Source organism: Carassius auratus, chromosome 47 (assembly GCF_003368295.1).
Source record: "Carassius auratus strain Wakin chromosome 47, ASM336829v1, whole genome shotgun sequence".
Taxonomy (NCBI): domain Eukaryota; kingdom Metazoa; phylum Chordata; class Actinopteri; order Cypriniformes; family Cyprinidae; genus Carassius; species Carassius auratus.
The window spans coordinates 6,476,113-6,497,474 of record NC_039289.1 but is presented as its reverse complement, the minus strand read 5'-3'; the positions used below and the strand labels follow the sequence as shown (position 1 = coordinate 6,497,474).

Sequence of the window (21,362 nt, the reverse complement as noted above, 5' to 3'; positions counted from 1 at the left end):
GGGAGATACTTATGTTTTATTAATGCTATATAATGTATTATTATTATTATTATTGCCAAAATTAAGCCAATGGTAATACAGCTAACATACTTTGCACATGTGAAAATATGGCATGTTTTGAAAAAAAAATATATATGTTTTTTAGTCCAGTGCTTCAAGGAATATGCATTTATTAATTTGAAATGCAGTTGTGCACCTTTACAGGTTTTTTTAAATTATAAGTCAATTTTAAGTGTCCCAATGATACCGCCCTCGACGTCTGGTGTGTGTTCATTCATCATGCTTGTCTCCTACATAATACTTCAGCATTAAAGCACAACTCGTTGTCATACATAATTACGCTCCTATGCGTCCACTCCCTGCTTTACAGGAGAGTACTCGATTGTACAGTCACTCTCAGAGAGGTCATATACGGCTCCTCCTGTTTTTGAAAACTTTCAGTCCAGCAGCAGGTTAGCAGGTGAACGGGTCTCTTGAGCGGTGGAGGATAATCCATGTCTGTCCTGCTGGTCAACTGCATTCATTGCTTCTCTCAGCATGATTTTGGTGAGTATGGAAAATCACAGTACGCATTTAGTTGGTTACTTTTTTTTTTTCACCGTTCATATTGTTTTGGTAGGTTTGGTTGCTACATATAAGGGAAGAATACCTGTCAAAAAGGTGAAGTGAATAGTGTTGTGGGGAGGGGGACATTGGCACTGCTGGCAGACCCTGAGTGTCCTGGAATGTGCCATGGCTTGTTCTGGGGTGGGACTCCATGACCTCAGGCGATGGGATGGGTGGGTGCGACTGCATTCGCACACACGGGAGAAAGAAGGACGGTTAACTCTCATTATTTGGCAAACACGCTCACCCAAAGTATACGTGCACTACCCCTGCAAACAAATACAGGCCAATTATACCAGCGATATCCTTGTGAACTCAACTGTTGTGGTAATGTCATGAGTGATGATGGTCACTGTGACATGATAACAGCCTTTTATTGTATTCCCCAGAGAGAAACAGATGAGAGCAGCATGGGGGAATGGTGTTTCTTTAAGAGAGAGGGAGAGCAAGAGAGAGAGAGAGAAAGGGAGGGACCTTTTTGCCCTCCAGAAACCAGGAAGGGAATTGAGTTGATCTGCTAGTGCTTTGGTTAGCGCATACAGAGCTTTGAACAGCAGGGATAGCTAAGAGAGAGAGAGCTCCACAGAGGAGGAGAGAAGAAGAGTAAAGAGCTAACCCATAACAAGCACCGCCACGGCCATCGCAGGTGAGCTCATTTCCCCCTGCTTGTCCCCTGTGTCGTCTGCCCAGGGCCTATCGACTGAAGGGAGCAAGGCTGAGGAGGAAGGAATGAGGGAGGGGGACAGAGAGGAGAGAAAGAGAGAGTATGTGTGTAGGTAGGAGGGGGCTCCTGTGCCAGTGAGGAACTATTCCTATTTTTCTTTGGTATTCCAAATAACTGCTTTGGTACACCTTCGGTTCACTGGCATTGCTTTGATAAATTTTTTTTCCTGTAGTTACAGTTGTTAACTTTTTTGTTGTTATTTTGGAGGCAGATCTCAAGGGGTGTTAAGACAAGTGTACAACGTAAAAGGAAGAAACCAAAAATAATTCCATAGGACAAGGTACAGTGCTAAGCACGGGGGTCCTCTTTTTTTATACCTTTGTTGTCATTCTTGAAGAAACAAACTCTGATAACTTGGGCACACACACCTTTGTTTTTTTTTCTTCGGTCTAAAATTGTGTTTACACTGGTTACTGTTATGATGGAATATTTTAGGTTAAAAAAAGGTCTAATTTGGGTCAAGAATGCTGAATATGTCAGAAAATGTAGTGTGATTAATATAAATGTAATGTACTGAAGTTCTACAGAGTTGTGTTTGGATCACTGTGTCTGTTTTTATATGTACAAAGCTTGGCACTGCTCGTTGGCTGGTCTTTACTTTTAATACCTGGCATCCTGCTAGCAGCACACAGTAGTGTATAATTCAGCTCTGAATGCTTACGTTGAAGCAAGCTCTCAGATGTGGGGGTGGCAAGAGCTAACAGTTTGGGACTTGTAGTCCTTAGCAGTGGCCTAGAAGCAGGTGAAGTCATACTTAAGGACTGCGCTTCCCAGAGTGCCTTGCCCTTGGCCATTCAGGAAAGGGAACAGCCGGTAGCCTATCCTAGTGGGGAGGTGTGGTGATTGAGTAGCCGGCAAGCCTATCGCAGAGGGGGAAGTGAAGCCAGAGCAGTGGGCTGAAAATAGAGTGGGGGAGTTGGTAGGTGTCTGCCTGAGTGGGATCAGGCAAGGGCTTGCCTGTGTAACTAGGGCTACTCGGAAGTTTCCTGTCTGCAGTTGCTCCGGACCAGAGCCCTGCCCAGGCACGCAGGCAGGCAGGCAGAGGGAGACTGAGCTGACCCACAGGGAAACAAAATTCTGGCCGGCCGGTAAGAGCTCCAAATGCACTCTCACTCTCTCTGGTGTCTGAGACGGGAAAGGCAAGCTAGAAGAGAAATAGTGGAATATTTAAAGGGGAAAGAGAGGGACTTGGCTTGATTAAGTTCAGAGCGCTTGACCCACTTGCAGATGGCATAGAGATGGAAAACGGAGGCCTGCTGTATTAAGGTATGACTTGGTGAGCTTCTGTGCAGCGAGTTTCACTTTCCAAGCACTTTCTTAACTGAATGATGTCTTTGTTTTGTTTTCTTAATTTTGTTTGATCTGACTGTTCAACATTGTAATTTAACTAATAAAATATTTTCAAGCAGATTCATTTAAGTTTTGGTCACAAAAGGTTGTTGACTGTGGGTTTAACACTTTGGCATCTCCGGTGGACTCTGGTGAAATTGTTTCAAATAAAGTGAAATTCACATCAAAGACATCCTGCTCATTGAAATCTCTAAGAACCTTGGACTTCTCTTGGCAGATCCCTTGTAGGCCTCTCTGCCCCCTCATTCTTTTAATAGTTGTGCCATAAGGCACATCAACATCATCTCCCTTAGCAAGGGTCTTTAACAGGGTATCATGACTTGTCAAATTAGAAGACTACATGTTTGTCCTGGACTCAAAGGAAGCTTCAGTCTCTTTCGTTCTCTCTCTCTTTTTTTTTATTCAAAGATGTATGCAGATCATTTCCAACCCATACTTGTTCAACTCGTTTTCACTAGTGCGGGTATAGGGAGGATGCAAGGGGTATTTTTATTCACAGATGACGCCCACTGTCTGAATAATGCACAGACAAGGCTCCTTGTCTCACTGGGGTGAGGTCGATCTTTATTGTCTTTGCTTGTTTAAGTGGCAAAGAGATTCTTACCCACCATAAACCAGTTAACCCTGTGTATAGTTAAATTACCTGACAGGGTCGTTTCAGGTAAGTATTTATAGCAGGAAATCTATGTGTGTAACTTCGTGCTGATACACATCATCCTATGTTTTTTCTTTTGATCTACGTAAAGTGTGTAGTTCTGATTTCTTTGTCGTTTATGTTTACGTCTGTGAAATTTTAGATTTTTTAGCTTTTTAGAAAATGACCAAATATTAGTTTTGTTTGCCTTTGTGTTTATTTAAAGTTTCAGTGACTAGACACCCAGTGTGAATCAGTTAGGGCTGAAGGCAGTAGAAGTTACTAGCTACTGCTCGACCAAAAAGTATAATTCTAATGCTAAAGTCATCTTTTAGCTCTTACAAAACACTTTGAATTGGCTCTCTAAACAAGGTTTAGTTTTATTACTTCTGGGGGACAGTGGACATTTGTGATACATTTTTGAGGTGATCAAATTAAAGACTGATGTTGGGAGAAGGGCTGCTGCAAGCTAGCGTCACTATCTGTAATCAGAGAGCTTATCTCATTATTCTCTCATTGCACTCTTTAAAAGGCCTTCTTCCACTTGTTCTTATCTGCTGAGAGTCTGTCGACATGATGAGTGAGGCCGGCTTCTTGGTTTCCTTGACAGTAATGTGGAATCCAATTGCTTTATGCTCTCGCCCCCATTCGCTATTGTGGAACTCGACCTCCAGCAGGTGGAGGAGTCCTTGACATACTTGCCTTAGTGCGATCGTTCAGAGATGTGCTGGGAGATGGAGCTGAAAAAGAAAATCCTGGGTGGGTTGTCATGTCTTTTTGCCTCCTCAGCAGAGGCAGAAAAGGGAAGTGGAAGCTGTGGTGGACTGGTGGTGGATTGTGCAGTAAAGTGTCTGGGAGAGCTGGTCATCTGATAACAGAACGGGTTCTGTTACACCATCACCAGAGTCACGCAGGAAGTCTTCTTCCGCTCAACTGGCCAGGCTGCCGCAGCAACAGAAGAGCTCAAGACATGCACTTTTGCCTGAGCGCAAGGGCACTGGAAGGGCTGGTGTTGCGCTGCCGCCATTACTCAATTTTGTTTATGTTTCATTTGTTGGGTTTCTCGCTCTTTCCTTATTTCCTGACCCAGCCACAGTTTGTCCAAAAGAGTCTGAAGTCGTGGGCAGCTCAAAGAACGATGCAGGGAGTTAGGCATGGAAAAGTTTGGTCAAACTATGAGGGGGCGTCGTGGCATTTTCAGACGTGAGCTTCATTCTTACATGGAATTCTAACAAAGATACTGCTGGTCTAGAAAGCTTGTATGCGTGTTGTTGCTTTTGAAGCTGGGTTTCTTGCCTTATCTGCTCTATATCTGATATACTTCTGTAACTAAGACCTTTAATATCTCACCATAAAGAGTAGGCAGTTTGCTTGTACTATTGACCCTATGACATAAGATCGATTTATTTATTTTTTCTTCCTTAAAGGAGGACGTAATTTTCCAGCAACGAAATGTAAAGGTACCAGCAACTAAAGTGAAATTAAATAAAAAAATTGCACTAGTGTGCACTTGTTTCAAGCAGCCTCACCCAATACCTTTTGGGGGGCATTGTGAATACAAGTCTAGATTTTTGGCAGTCTACTGACATATCTTCAGTGAAACGGCCCAGCACTACAACTCCAGTTTTATCAGTTGTTCACCCACTTCCTGCATGCTCTCTTTGCGACCAATCATGCTTTTCTAACCAATGCTGGCAGGAGTGACTCATTTGCAGGGCCTTGCTCAAAATCCTGTTCTTCTTGGAACCAGTCAGCCCCTCTCTATACTGTTTACGATTATCCGGTAATATCCTCTCTGCCTTGACCTTGAACCCTGTCAACCTAGTGTAGTGACTCCACTTCCCTCCCTCATGAGGCAGGAGGAGCTAACACACGCTAGATTGTACATACATACTGAGTGGACATGCATGTCAGAGGGATGCCCTAAGTCACATGTTTGTCATTAATCCTCTCAAAAGATTCTTTCGAAGGACTCCAAAGCTCTCGTGAAATACACAGGTGTGACTGGCGAAGAAAGACATCGAAGTGTTCTGCAAAACACTGCTGCTTGTTTTGGTTTATGTGATTAAGTCAGTTTGTGTTCCTGAAATGTGTGGCGTGGGCTTGCCTAAGATGTTTCATTTTGTGGTGATAGTTTTCGGTTCATATAATGAGCAAGTAAATTTAATGTTTGGTGTCCTTTGCTAGCATTTTTTTAAGAGTTAGTTGAGGAAAGTAGCAGCTGTATTCTAAGAACTTAATCACCAAACACATTAAATACCCATGATACAATTTGATTGACAGTTGTTACCTCATGATCCTTATAAAAAAGATTTTACTGTTTGGCGGTGTTATTTTCCACTGATTACACAATTCTGAACTATTTCTAAACTAGTTATACTGTCACCTTTCATACCAATAGTTGATGTGCTAGTTAAACTTCTAAACTGGTTTATTTTATACTTGCCCAGATGAATTATAACAATTCAAATACTCGTTAAGACAGTTTGTCTGAAATCTATTTTCGATAGCCTCACTTCACTTTGGCTGGGAGGGGCTGTTGGGGGAGGGTGGGGGCTGTGGAGGGATGAGCATTCGCAGTAACTTGTGGTTTGACTTGCAAAGTAGTTGAGGCCTGTGCGTGCGGCCAGCAGAAGAGGTCTGAAATGAGACGTTGGGGCCATTTCATGGCCCCTGTCACCCATAGCCATGAATAAGTGATGAAGAATGTTGGGAGCCCTGAGAAGGTGTCAGGATCAGGTTTGTTTGCACTGTTTCCTCTTTCTTTCAGCTTTGCCTTGGGTTTATTCAGGGACAGAGATGCTGCTTAACTGGTGCGTTGCTAACACCCACAAGCTGAAGTGCAGAGAGATGACTTTTGGTTTTGTGTCCCTTCTAAGAAACTCCCTTATGATAGCAAAACTACTCTTACTCTCTTTCTCGGAAAGGTTTTTTTTTTTATTTCATAGGTTTCTTTCCAGTTGTGGCACAGGTTCTTTGTGCATCAAGGTAAATTGTCTGACCCAATAAAAAAAATTGTCCCCTGTATGTTTTTTTTTTTATGGACAAACTATCCCTTAAACATAATGTTTGAGTCAAACATGTGTCCTTGATTAATTAGGAACCATAACAGGAAAAAAATATTGTCTAACCCAACATCTAGCCGGGCTTAGACCTTAACTTATTCAAATTCTCTGCAATAAAACAATGTGTCAGAATGCTACTGTTAGTCAAGTAGATGGACAGTGGGGGGGTTATCAGAGCGATAACAGAAAACCACAGAGAAAAGTGTGTGGTGTCAAAGCTTGCCCTACAGGTGCCCGTCATTTAGCTCACAGGTGATGAGAGAGACAGAGAGAAGGGCTTAAGCCATTGGCTTATGGGCATTACCATCTAACTTAAACAAGTCAAGATGTGGTCCAGTGGGGGACTATTATTGGAATGCCTTCACTAAAGTGTGCTATATAGAATTGTGTATTGCATATATGTCCTATATTATTGTATTTTCATCATGTTCAGACCCTAAACTGAAAAAAATGAAAAAAACTGAATACAAAAGGTGAGCCTGAATGTCATCCACATAATTAATGCAAGACAGGTAGTGGGGGTCAGATTTGCTGCTGTGTTTTACCTTCCCACTACCTCTCAATTGCTTCACCAATAGTGACCTGACTTGGTGCCAGCTCTCAAGGTGTGGAGGAAGGCAGCTTTTTTCAAGCATGAGAGCGAGCGAGCAAGCAGCCAGGTTGAGCAGGTCTTGCATACATACCAAGGGGCTTGATCTGAAGGAATGTCATTTGAATGAATTGTTCTTATTGAGTATAGTTCCCCTGTGGCCTCACCCCCTGCTGGGTAACTCCGGCAGATGGAGGGGCGGGGGGTAGTTAGGCTGTTGGGTGTTCACGTGTGAGCATGTTTGCCAATGTACAAATCGAGAAAGGTTGCCTATCAAATCCCCACACCCCCCACCCTCTAATGAACTGTGGTTGATCATTTTAATCTCCCCCCACACGTGATCAAGGGGACAGGCCTTTCCTGAAACTTGGCACACAGTGCTGGGTGGGGTAACCGGCTCAGACCGGATTGACAACCTCCTATTTAATACTGTTCCCTTGCAGCCCTGCGTGTGTCCTACTACTCTTCTTTCTCTAGTGGATTTTTTTTTTTCCACTCGAGCCTTTAACCGGCAACCCCCCCTTCCACAGAAGCCAACTGACACGCAATTCAGTGCACATGGTGCCCAGCCCTACTGTATGTGCCATACACTCCCCACCCCAGCAAAGCTACACAGTACATATTCTCCTCTTTCACTGCCATCATGACAGCAGGCTTGCTACCCTCTGACATGCTGCTACATTTGAATTCAGTTAACACCCTAAACTGATTGCTGTAAACAAGAAAGTTGTTTAGATTGTTTTTAAAAGTCAGATTAAAGTCTCAATTCCCATAAATTGAAATCAAACAGCATATTTTGGATCGCATCAGAAGATGTACATAACCTAGATTGTTTTGATTGTTATAAAGACCACTTTAAAGCAAAATTGTTTTGCACCATCAGTGCGCAGCAATTAAATAAGGTTAGGCAAACTTTTTTTAATAGTAAAAAAGAAACCGAGAAGGTGAACTGAACTAAAAGTTATGTTTTCTGTAATAGTACTTAAAACAAACCTTTCATCATATGCATAACTGATACCTTTTCTTCATTTTAATAATTACACCAATTCCCTATGGACTTTAAAATAAGTCTTGCAACCAGTACATTGTGCATTTACAGACATGGCTAGTTGTCATAATGTCCTTTTATAAATTGATGCTTTCATCTGTGGTTTGCATAATCTTGACCAGTGGTCTTATAGTAGCAACTATCTATTAGCCTCTCTGCTTCATTTGCATACAGGGCTTGGTCATTATAGCCTGGATGGAAATGCAAAGAGAAGGGACAACATAAATATGGTCTAAATATAAGGTGTCTAAAGTGTATTAAGCAGCAGCATGAATTGAGCTCTTCAGGTCATTTGTAGTAGGACTTTGAGGTATTTTTATGTACATTAATTTGCCTCAATTTTGTATTAATTATATTTCTTTCCCACTTTGTCACTTTATGATTAGTAACTGTTATTGTACCTCAAAATTCTTAGACAGGCAGACGGACAGACGGCAGGACGGACGAACGGGTGGCGGCTGCGATTGGCGGCTCGGCGGCAGGCTGGTGGAAAATGTCGTCGGGAGCAGGTGGGCGGGGAAGACGTGAGGGGAGGGCCTGTGGGGGTGCAGGCGAGGTAGAGGAAGGACCAGTGGGCATCCCCTTCCCCGAGCACAGTGCTGACCTGCTGGGCAGTCTCAATCGCCAACGGCTAAGTGGGCTACTGTGTGATGTGCTAATAGTGGCTCAAGAGAGAGAATTCCCTGCCCACCGCTCCGTGTTGGCTTCCTGCAGCACCTACTTCCACAAGCTTTTCACCTCGGGCATGGCTGCTGACCGCCAGAAAGTTTATGCGCTGGACTTTGTGCGGCCTGAGGCACTGGCCGCCCTTTTGGACTTTGCCTACACGGCCACACTCACAGTCAGCCGCAACAGTGTGGTTGACATCTTAAGCGCCGCCCGTGTGCTGGAGATCTCACCCGTTCAAGACGTCTGCACACACTTGCTGGACACCAAAGTGCTCTCCCCGCCGGTGGGTAACGTGTGTTTTTTTTCAACAATTTAATGTTTTGGAGAGATATGATGATGTAGTTGCATTTCTTTTGGCAGGCGGGTAGTGAGCAAGAAGAAGAACAGGAAGAGGAGGAACTAGGAAAGAATGGAAAAGAGCAGAGCATCCGGCTGCGTGCCCGTGAGTACTTGGAGTTCTTCCAGAGGGGGGCGCATTGGGATAGCAGCTGCAGCACGCCAGAGCTCAGGGACCTGCCTGCACACCTGCACTTTAGCCATCGCAATGGTGCTGACAGCAATGGCACACCCATCGGCCCTGCTGACTACTACTCCTCACTGGCCCAAGCCCTATCACGGCCACCTCGTGAACGCGAAGACGAGATTGTGGATGAGGAGTGCCAGGATGGACCTTCAGTTCTAGCTCGAGGGAAAGGTGCACAGGCTGTGATGTCCATTTATGCGCCAACTCAGAATGGACATTACTACCTCCATCAGACAGAGCCCAAATCAGAGATAAAGGTGGAGGGGACAGGTGAGTGTGAGCCTGAACAAGGCCCAGCCAGTGCTTTGCTACAACAGATGATGGACTCCTTGGAGCGGAAAAGGGAACTGGCCACAAAAGGTGGTGGAGGTGAGGAGGATGGACCGGAGGGTGAAGAGCCGGATGTGGAGTTTTACTTGAAGTACTTTAACAGTGTGCAGCAGGAGGAAGCCACCAGTGCCCCCATGTCTCCAAGTTTGCTACCACTGTGGTCAGTAAGGGGCAACGGAGGTGGAAATCAAGCGACTGGAGGGGGAAACAGCAGTGAGAGGAAGATGCGGTCTAAGGCCTTTCAGAAGTGCCCTATCTGCTCCAAGGTCATCCAAGGCGCAGGCAAGCTTCCACGCCACATCCGTACACACACAGGAGAAAAGCCCTACGAGTGCGCCATCTGCAAAGTGCGATTCACCAGGTAAGCCTTTCTTTTTTTGTCATTTCGGGAAACATTTGAGTTCAATTTGTATTTTGTACATACACTGCAGCATCTTGTGTGCTATCATATTTAAATGGTCAGGTACTCAATACACTAACAAGAACAGAGTCAGCCATAAAGTTTTTTTATGTTGACAGAAAGGCTGTATGACAAAGTCCTGGAATTTTAACAAGGTGGGTCCAATAAAAGTGGGTTGTGGTAGCACAGCCTGGTCTACTGTTATCAGGGATGAGGCCGTTATAAAACTCTCCATACTGATATTGAAAGGGATTACAGAATGGTGGCCTATCTACGTCAGTTAGTCAGCTGAACTTGTGACCCTGTGTGTTACGTTGATTTTTGCCCCTGGCTCATACAGCCCCTCTCTCAGACAATTGGCTGATGAAAAATACTTTGCACTATAATGCTGAATGTCTGTTGGCAAGTTGCTAGCATGGCTTACCCTGCACTTAAGGGCATGACCTATTCCATGAAACCATCACCTTAATGAATTAATCAGGAGACATGCATTGGAAATAGCTGCTATGTCAAAAATATCCAGTAACCTATTTGCATAGCGATGGATGTAAATTTGCCACCTATTGGGAAGGGGTACTGTAATCTTAATCCTGTTTGATCAGGGTTAAGAGTGCGCTTCACTCACACTGAAATAAATCAATCCTATCTTCTAAATAATTCATCTCTCTGTGCTCCACTCTGTTACATTGTGTGTGTGTGTGTGAGAGAGAGAGAAAACACATTTTCTCACAGGCGTGCATGTATAATTGTGCTCATAAGTTTACATACCCCTTGAAGAATATTCAAAATGTTAATAATTTTCACAAAAAAAGAGATATTATGAAAATCGCATGTTTTTTTATTTTATTTAGTACTTTCATGAATAGGCTATTTAAAATAACAAATGTTTATATATAGTTCAAAAGACAAAATAATAACTTTTTAATAAATTTATAAAAGTGACCCCATTCAAAAGTTTACATTTATACTGTGTGTCATTTCCTGGATAATCTACAACTGTTTTTTGATAGGTGTTCATGAGTCCCTTGTTAGTCCTGAACAGTTCAACTGCCTGTTGTTTTTCAGAAAAATCATCCAGCTCCTGCAAATTCCATTGTTTTCCAGCATCTTATGCATTTTGACCACCTTACAGCAGTGACTGTATGATTTTCAGATCCATCTATTCAAACTGGGGACAGTTGAGGGACTCTAACTCAACTATTAAAAAATGAGAAAATATTCACTGATGCTCAAGAAAGGAAACACAATGCAAACTACATGATGATCATGTGTAAATGTTTCTTATTTTGATTAGAGATCATATTTTTTTCGTTTTGTACTGCATTTCAGAAGCTACATAATTACATATGTTTCCCAGAAGACAAAATAAAAATCAAATAAAAAAAATATGAATCATGTTGCCTTCTTGACCATCAGTAAATGTTTTCACATTTTGTAATTATTATGTATGAGTCTCTCAATTGTCCTCAGTTTGAAAAGATGGATCTCAAAATCATAGAGTCACTGTTTGAAAGGGTTCCGATATGATGCTGGAAAACCAAAAAAATTCACAGGAGCTGGAGGATTTTTTGGAAGAACAGCAGGCAGTTGAACTGAAGGGCCTCATGAACAACTAACACAAAACATAAAAACATCATGGATCATCCAGGAAATGACACACAGTATTAAGATTTAAGGGTATGTAAACTTTTGAATGGAGTAATTTTTGCACATTTGGTTATTATTTTGTCTTGTGGAGTATCTATAAACATTTGTTATGTGAAATGGCTTATTTAAGACGGTACTAAATAAAAACATAACATGCGATTTTCAGGATCCTTCTTATTTTGTGAAAATTCTGAACATCTTGCATATTCTGAAATGTAAACTATGTAAACTTATGTGCACAACTGTATATATCCGTATTTTGGTGAACGTATGTCAAAGTGGAAATTATGAGTGAAAGAATCTCCAGATATATTCAGAAATGTTTAATTACACAAGTAGGCAATAACGTGTGCACATTTCTGTGTTTACATTCTCGGGTGTGTGTCTGTCCATGGACGCGTGTGAGTGTGTATGTGTGTTCGGTAAGCCTCCAGTATTCTGGACGGGTCAACCACCCTAGTTTGTTTAGGTGTACTCTGCCCTGGTCACAAGCTTAGGGGGAGGGACGGAGAAGGGTAAGCTGAGAACAGAGTCTTAAGAGGGCCTTGTATTTGATACCACATTATAGCTCCCTTTATTGGTGCAAAACAATACACTTTGACAGTACGCTGTGTCTTGTTGAAGAAAGCCTACACTTTAGCCGTTCAGACCAGTTTGCCTTAGGTGGGGTGTCAGAAGTCAGACGTCAGAAATGTGTATACTGACCAACACAAAGGTTAGTTTTGTTAGATAAACATTTATAAACTATAAAGTGCAAAATTAGGTTATATAATTATTGTATTTTATACTTTGTTAATGGTGCTTTGAAGTGGTTGGAGGACAATTGAGGAAAGACATTAAAAGTTAAACCACATTCTTCCAAACCTGTTCCTCAACCAAGCACACCTTTTGATTTTCGATCTTACACTGGTTTCTTCACATAAACTAAAATCTGTCCTCAGTTGAACTAACTGAAGATTCAAAAATTTTGCTCTTATAAAAGGCTCACCATTTTAAAGTGGCTATTTTGGGAAGCTTAGGGCCCACTATGCCTCTGAAGTAAACATTGAGCCCTTCAATGCCTCAAAAAGAAATTATGTTGATAAAGCTGTGAACTTTATGGCTCTTTTTCTCATTTGTCTTTGGGTGCTTTCAGCAGAGAAGAATGATAAATTAATTTAAATGTACTCTTAAAAGTAAAGATACAGAGGTCAGACTCCTTTTGTGATTACATGTTGCCCTTGATGTTCAAGAACAGACAGATATATGTATTTACATCCTTATATTTTTGTGTTTATATGTAGTTATATGTGTACATGTTTGCCTTTGCTAATGAGGCTAGTGTGGCTAACCTTACCTGCGTGTCTTGTAATTTTAACAAAGGCAGTAGTTAGTGGCTCACTCCACTGCCATAAATGTTTTTTTTTTGGCACATCGAGTTATTTGGGAGTGGGCATTTTAAGGAATTAGAAGTTTATAAAGTGTATTAGGCATGTATTTATGTATCATTTTGTTAATTTTCTAACCTTGAATTCCTGTTGAGTCTGTCTTGTTAATTCGGTTGCACTTTATTTTAGAGTATGTGTACCAACCTGAAATTTCAGTGTACTTACCTAAGAAAGTACTGGATGATATAAGGTAATTACAGGGGTTGGGGGTAGGTTTAGGAGTAGGTTCAGGGTTCATAACGCAGTTATTGTAATTACTATAACACGCACATAGTACGTGCAGAACAGGAATGTAAAATAAAGTGCTACTGTTCATTTAATTCACACAAACCCAAGGGTAACGGCTCATCATAAGATTTTGTATGCTCTTTTTCAGGCAGGACAAGCTAAAGGTTCACATGCGCAAGCATACAGGAGAGAAGCCTTACCTGTGTACTCAGTGTGGTGCCGCCTTTGCCCACAACTACGACCTGAAGAATCACATGCGTGTGCACACGGGCTTGCGCCCCTACCAGTGCTCCAGCTGTTTTAAAACCTTCGTGCGCTCGGACCACCTCCACCGTCATCTCAAGAAAGACGGCTGCAACGGCATCCCTTCCCGTCGAGGCCGCAAGCCACGCATACGAGATACTGAGCTCCCGGAAGGTCCTATGGAACTTCATGGCCCAGAAGCAGACATTGAGAGAGGTCGGCGGCATCCGGACAGGGGCACTGGAACATCAGTCATGGAGGAAAATCACGGTAGTCACACGCACAGTCCGGCTGCTGATGGGGAAGGTAGTGAAGATTTGACCTCGGGACTAAGGAACTCTGTAACATCATGAATCAAACTTCATCAGAGAGGGCTTAACTCAAAAACAAGAGGAAGAATGAAACAGAAAAAAAAGAAAAGAAAAAAAAAACTTAAAACTACATGGTCCTCTTTAAAAAAACAAATCAGGGTGGCACGCAAATCTAACCTTCTAGTTTCTTTTTCCTCCTTTTTTAGCTTCTGCATTCCACATAGTGACCACCAAGTTACTGGTTGGTTGGAAGAGCGAAGAGCACTTAAAATCACTCACCCGTGCTGTCACCATCTTTCTGGGTCTTTTTCTTTGTGTTTTTGTAACATAATGGCATAGCCATGTGCGTACGAGAAAAAGCTACTATGCAGATTAAACAAGCTCCTCATCTCTGGGTTGCATCTACAAGGCCTTGTCTTAAAAAGTAAGGTGTCAAACACCAGGCTGACTGCTGCTTCAACAGGTTAGCTTTGAATGCTCTAAGATGTGATCAACGCAACCAATAGATCTCTTTTTCTAATGCAATGAGCAACATGTACATACACTATAGAAAAATTTATTGTCTAAAATTGCAATATATGCAATATTCTGATGCAGCACCTTTTTTCTAAATGGTCCAGAAAGAATTGGACAGGGGTTTGATTTAAAGTGTTACTTTCTCTATAAAATGTTTTTTGAGAGTTTATCTTTTCGCTGTGTTCTCTACAAGGGGAGATTTTGTTAATTTGTTTCTGGCAGAGAGAGGGTAAGACAAGGTATGAGGTCCTGTGTTTCTAAAGCACTACCTTCATCTGATCGCCATTGGGCACAAACATGTTAAATCTAACCAGGCCTGCTTTTCCTTATTACCAGTCTTTCGTTATATTCTCTCTGATTTTGGGGATTGTCTTAATATTTTGTCATTTGATTTTTTTCTTGTCCTTTGAGTTGACTATTTTGGGTACTTGACACTTTATATTTGTATGCGTGTGTGTATATTAGGTTGTAATCTTATGAGACCCTTTATTAGACATATATTGTGGATAGATAGGGTAACATCTTCCTTCAGCTTCACTCCAGGTTTCTCACTGCATTAAGTTTGCAGGGGGAAATATGCTGTTTGATGTTTAAGAGCATTATAATTGAGAAACCCATTTTTTCCTAATGTGCATTTGATGGAACCCAGAAGTTTCAGTCCAAAGTATGAATTGTGATAAATGTGCTTCATTTCGAGACTTTCTGTTGGAGAGTGAAACTGTGTGCAACAGATGAGTGAGGGCACTGTTATACAAACGGCTGGTGAACAACTTAAGCAGGGAATTTTTTATTTGTTTGTTTGTTTTAGCGACAGAAGGAGAGATTAAGAGTGAAAACCTTTTTTTATGCATTTGCACAGCTTTACTAAAGATATCCAACATGGATAAAGAAATATCTATTTAAAAAGGCAGTTTAGGTTGGGGAGACACAAAGAGCTTATTTAATTTCTTTTACCAAGGGACCACAGAAAAAGAAATCTGAAACAACCTGAGTGATAAGATGAGCAATAAATTAGTGTCCAATTCCAAATAAGCACTCAGCTGTAGTAGAGTAAGAAGGAGGGAGTTTTTAGTGTGTGAAATGTGAGCATCATTAATGAATGCAATGTATATAGATACAAAATGGGATCAGTTATAAAAACTATCGCTTTTCTCACAATGCAAATGACTGGCTGAAGTTTTGGGAAAAAAAAAGTGTCCTGAAAACGGCGACCTTTATTTTAAAGTAATATATGCTTCCTTGTGCTGGTGAAAAAGGGTGCAGCAACATCCTATGGCTACATCAGAGCAGGATGACTCACTGAGAGGGGCCTGGAGCATCAGCAGGCACTTTGTGGGCACGTTGAGACAGGCTCTCCCCAAAATCCAGCAGAGTGGGTGCTTTGGTTAAGTCAGGACTCTCATTTAAATAAGGCATCTGTGAGGACAAGAGAAAAGGTGGAGCCGATGAAATGGCACATTTGAAAGAAACATCCTTGGCGCATGCTTTCTAAAAGCAGAATGTGATCCTTGCTAAATCTTTAAAGTGGATCTCAGTGTGTACAATGGCTGTGGTTACAGCTGTGGATGCACAGTTTTGATTCATGGTGAATTAGAAGATTTAATTTTGTGGCACCATTCCTTCTGCAGTGCTGTACCATTTATCGGCCTTTTGCACCTTAAGAAAGAAGCAAGATTTGAATGCACTTTGTTACTGAGAAGGGCACTTTCAAGTCAAAAGGAACATATATATATATATATATATATATATATATATATATATATATATATATAATATGAAAGAATAATGATTAATTGCACTTAAAGCTGATTGAAAAGTTATTTTGTCTTCATACAGAAGAGCGTAAGGTGTGGCAGCATCTACAGGGATTTATGACAATTATCTACAACCACATACTCCTCCTGTTTAGTTTCTGTCAGTGCATTGTGATATGCTGTGTTTCGCTGGTCAAGTGTAGTGCTCACTTTAAATTTGTTGTTGAAGGCCACACCCTAAGCAACGCAATACACTTTTGTGTGACTGGACGACCCGGCTGAATTAATCCTTCTGGAAATTCCAGTGTGTGATCTTTAGTTTTTCACACGCCAAACAGTTAATAATACAACACATGCCTGCAAGGGTGTGTGGTAGCACATTGACCTAGACCATCTCTTATCAACGGTTTCACTCAATGCCTGTGTTCATCCCATACGAAGTTCACAGTAGCTTTTAGATTTGTTTGTATGTATTTGTATCCGGGATGTATTTGTACTTATGCCACGACCCAAATTTATTCTCCCTCGTTATAGAAGCAGAAGTTAGAGGTAAAATTGTTGCAGAAAAGCCTACTTGAGTTCCCTTTCTGTCTATTGTTTTTTTTTTTTTATATATTGAGTGTGCGAGTTTAAAACTTGCAATTCTTTTATTTGTTTTATTGTAAAATGTATTGCTGCAGCTTGTTTGTTTTCTAGCAAAGATTGTGCTAGCTGTGTTTGTGGAGTTTAGGGTTAAATGGTGGTGGGTGGGAAGGGAAGGGAGGTACAAAGCCTGATAGCACTGGAAATGGTGCTTTAGCTAAAAAAAAAAAGAGTTTTTGCACTAAAAGTCACTCATGTCCTTGTCCTTGGGGGAAGGGGGCTGGAGAACCGGGCAAGGCCTTTGAGTTTCTGTGAACAGAGTCTGTTTAATCTCCACTTCACTTCTTTATACTTACATCTGCAATTAACTCTTTGAAAACCAAAGATGGGAAAGACTAGGAAGACTATTCTTGGCCATTAGAAGAAAGAGGTGAATCTTACATTTTCAACAACAGCATAAACAAAACCATTTCCTAGATGAGTGTAGGTCATGAATCCAAAGCAACTTGAACAGAAATAAGCAGCTTGAGGAAAGACACCGTATTCATGGAATGGCTTATTTCCAATGGTTAACAGGATCAAACCCTAAGCATCTGTGTCTGTGTAGCAGTTTGGTGGAGTTATTAGAGGTCTTTGTGAGTTCGCACAGACTCATTGGCTTGATCTGGAGGTCCAAAAAGAGTCAGGAGAAGAGTCTTGAAGCTTGACACATGGAGAAGGATTTTGGAGAGAATGTGCCTTAACTTAAAAGGAGATTGGGAGGATTGTTTAAAAGATGGCTTCCATTCCAGCTTCAGAAACGATTCTTAAATAGTTGTTGGTTGAAATCTATGTTCTATTGTGGACATTTCTTAGAACCAAAAGGTTGCATAAGATCTTTGTCCAGAGATTGTCTAATACACCTCAATTTCTAATTACAACTAGTTAAAATTTTCTCCAGGTAAAAAGTTGATTGCAGTGAGGAGATTCTGTCTTCTTCCATTTAGCGCTGTTTATTGCTTCCGCGCCAATCTTGACTCCACTGACAGACACTACAGCGAGAACATGTCTCAAAAACATTTCCATGACTTTAAGAGCACGATGTATGTAATATCCAAACATTAATCTATTTGTGTCTTTATTTGTTTAATTTATTGGACAAGGATGTCAAAAAAACATTAAAGATTACAATGATAGTGATAACCGTGATAATCATGGAGTATAACCTTACAATTTTAGATGTTCTGGCTGGGCCGAAGCACAACTAGCTGAGGATGACATAATTCATGGCTAGATTTGCAGAGTTGTTCTCACCTGATCCTCTGCTGTTTGATGCCCAGCTGGCATGTTGCACAAGGAGCGGTTCATGGGCGGTGGGTACTAGTTTGCACAGGTTGGGGAGGGTGGGTAGCATTTTTGTGCAGTTTGGGCAGAGGAACTATGTCTTACAAGGGGAGTTTGGAGAGCCTTGTCAGGTATTGCTGTGCCATTCTGTATACCTAAGGAATTTATAGCCATCTACGACTTTGACTGCATCAGCTGGTTATGTTTCACTGATCGAGGAGATGTTCTGGAGAGCAGATGTCAGAGTTTGTGGTGGGAGGCAGGGGGATTTGGGGATTATGGGCCATTGTTTATGCTTCTCAGGTTAAATAATCACTGCAGTCCATGTCCATTTTTGTTGTTTGGTTTAAGCTCAAATTTTGCCTTCTGTGTAATCAAAGCTTTATTGTACTGAGAGTACAACCGAATATATATTAAAGAGTTATGAAGATGATATCGAAAAGCCAACAACCCATGTGACCACAACACCCTCAGTTTTGTTTTGTCTAATAATTGTACATTATTTTATGGTGTAGAAAAACACCTTTTTTTTTTTTTTACATTTTAACATTCTAGAATGGTGAGTGTTGTAATGTCTCAGAATGAGGCCAAGACAGCAGTGAATTGTGGGATTGAGACATTAAGTCTGAGGTCTTCAACAAGTCAAGGATGCATTCCATCACTTCCTCTTAATAGCTGTTAGAACGAACAGATGTAGGTAGATGGAAAAGAGGTGGTTTCTTAAGTCTTAAAGTACTTTCTTAAAGGTTTTTCTCTTTTCATCTACCCAGAATGTGCAGGGAAGAATGTGTGTTGAGCTTCAAAAAGCCATCAAGCTGATAGCAGTTCTGTGATTGTAACAAAAAAGCACTTTGCGAAAGGCCATCCAGAATATTGTGTGCTGTCTCCTTTGATTATTACTGTTGTTGTTATTGTTGTTTTTTTCATCTTGTTAATGCAATTTTTTTGTTATCTCATTGTGGGTGTTATGACTTATTTAAATGCAAAAACTACATGAAAAGAAAAGAAACTTGAACATGTGATATATTTGGGTTGAAGTCCATTTGAACTGCCGCCCCGTACCACACACATCTCTGGAAAACACACGAAACAAGGAATGCATATGTTCAAGTTGTCATACATGTTTTCTTTTAACAGTTTTGTACCTTTAAACCCAAATCTCATTACAAAGGACTTCACATTTGCTTAAAGGACATTTCTTCCTGGGTTTTCATTGTTCTGCCATATGCTTCATAGACAAATACAGAATTTATAAGAGAGTAAATCTAGGTTATTGGTATTGTTAGGGCATAACTATGCCAAACAATGTCCACTAAAAGGCTGCAGATATGCAACTTGCAACCCTGTCCAACGCAGTCAGGTTTGTTCAATTATACAACTTTCCGGCGTACGGACAAAATATGATATCTCTAAGTACTTTCCTTCTCTGTTGTTAGACAGTAAAATATTTTCCATAATGTTTTTGCATAAAGTTTAAGAGTTTATAAGGGACTCACTATATACTCTATTCCGAGCTAACATCTCTTCACATTTCTTGCATCAAATCTATATGCTTAATTCATTATGTGGGTATTCAGCTGAATGGACACAACCTCTGCACAGAAAACAATAATACATTTTCAGGCTTTGGGGGCACTTTTGAACACTTACGTTGACTTTGGGGCGGCAGAAAATTTCCAATGTCTCAGGCTTGGACAGCAGAACCCCCTTTTTTTCGTTAATTCTGTAGTTCCTTTCCATTGTCTGTCAGTGTGTGTTGAAGCTATTGAGATGTACAGGAGAATTTGGGAGAATTTGCACTTTTGGCGATGAAAAGAATTTGTATTGTATATGAGACCACTAAATCTACATCGTCTAAATCATACAATTCCATGTTGTTTTCCATTTTCATTTTATTCTTTTTCTGTTTCATTTTATTTTTACAAAATATATCCAAAAATGTCTGACCTTTTAAGAAATAAGACATTTCTATTAAAAACAGAATGTTTACAACTTCCCTGTCTTTGTATGCCATATTTTTTTCAAAAGGAACAAGTATTTAATACAGGTTTAATATGTCTATGGATATGTATATGATTGAAATGAAAAGGAAGCTGTCTTAACCCTGCTGGAATAACACTTTTTAAAACTTGTCAGTTTCGTAAGATGGTCTTCCAGCCTGGCCAAACTGAAATTTAGTTAAGAGGCCAGCTGAAAAGTGCCCAAAATCCCTATAAAACTCAGCCAAATGACTAGCCTTACCAGACTGAAAGACCAATGGTTGAAAAGTTTTTTTCTTTCTTTCATTATTTTTTTCTCAGTTGTATATGTAAGTTTTTTGCAATTTCAGAGTAAACAAAATTGTACTTTATCTTTTTTCTTGGATCTTTTGTTTAAACTATGATCTTGAACTTAATAGTGACACCTATCAGTGTGGATGCAACATCACACAAAAACCTAAGTTTTAGCTTGCCGAGGCTGTATTTTCAGACATATTGGTTTTAATTATTCCTGAAATTAAAGTGTCTGATAATAGGGAGGTTACCGAGATAAAGTTAGCACTATTTGGCAGGTCATGTGATCTCAACTTGCCATTCCCCATAAGATTACTCTTACACGGAGTAAAAAGCTTGCTTCTAACACGAGCCTCAGTGGTTTGAAACATATTAGGCTATATTTTCATACATCAAGGATTCATTTGATTATATAACTGGTGTACAAATGAAATATAACACTTGCAAATATACTGTTCTTTTGAATACATTTTGGCTACGGTCAAATCATACCATTCTGTAAGCTGGTAGCTGGTTTAAAGTGGTCAATATCTGGTAAAAGCATCTTGGTCCACAACAAGATGGTGGTCCTACTAGTTTAAGAAGAAAATGCTAGTTTATAGAAGCTGGTAGCTGGTCAGCCAGCTAATAACTATTGGAGACAAGATAAGTACCAGCTCAGACCAACTATAAGCCACTCTATTTACAAAAGTTTACCAAAGCTGAAAGGATTCTATACAACAGTGAACAATGCAGGCTAATTAACCATCATTTCGCGCCAATTCTGAAAATAGGTAGCGATCTGACGACAAATTTGTGAAATCGGTAGAGAAGGATAATGTGGTGGTGACACTTTAAGATAATCGCTAATACTTGTAATGTTGTATTTAATTTTAAATAAACACTTACCTGCGATGTCATGTAGCCTTTCATGTAACCTCTTAACATCTATTTCTGTGTACCTCAGGCCAACGGACAGCGTGCTCTGAGACGGCGGTAAAAAAGAGTGTCAATGTAGTTCATTACATCACCACAAGATGTCACTAGACCAACTGTTCTCCAGCCACAATCTCTTCAAGATGTCCCTTGTGATTTGGGGTGTACTGTATATCCAAATTATCATCATTGGTATTTGTGTATA

At 40.6% G+C, this 21,362-nt stretch overlaps 1 protein-coding gene and 1 long non-coding RNA gene across 6 annotated transcripts; one reads left to right on the top strand and one right to left on the bottom strand.

Moving 5' to 3' along the window:
- The first annotated feature begins 454 nt into the window (after window positions 1–454).
- On the top strand, window positions 455–19,963 carry LOC113064927 (zinc finger and BTB domain-containing protein 7A-like). 5 transcript variants are annotated; one of them, XM_026235940.1, is made up of 4 exons: window positions 455–546; window positions 8,432–8,968; window positions 9,046–9,899; window positions 13,389–19,963. In XM_026235940.1, exons 1-4 carry the CDS (start codon window positions 538–540, stop codon window positions 13,834–13,836), a joined length of 1,848 nt encoding a protein of 615 aa, XP_026091725.1. In that variant the 5' UTR covers window positions 455–537; the 3' UTR covers window positions 13,837–19,963. The 5 variants fall into 5 exon arrangements, with proteins under 5 accessions (XP_026091725.1, XP_026091730.1, XP_026091726.1 ...); XM_026235945.1 differs by lacking the exon at window positions 455–546 and adding an exon at window positions 1,101–1,252 and having other exon boundaries at window positions 8,436–8,968; XM_026235941.1 differs by lacking the exon at window positions 455–546 and adding an exon at window positions 1,102–1,252.
- LOC113064929 (uncharacterized) lies at window positions 14,557–20,479 on the bottom strand. Its single transcript, XR_003278911.1, has 2 exons — window positions 19,620–20,479; window positions 14,557–15,726 (listed from the first exon to the last, which is right to left on the bottom strand). It is a non-coding gene; the product is annotated as an uncharacterized LOC113064929 (long non-coding RNA).
- Between the last annotated feature and the right edge of the window lie 883 nt (window positions 20,480–21,362).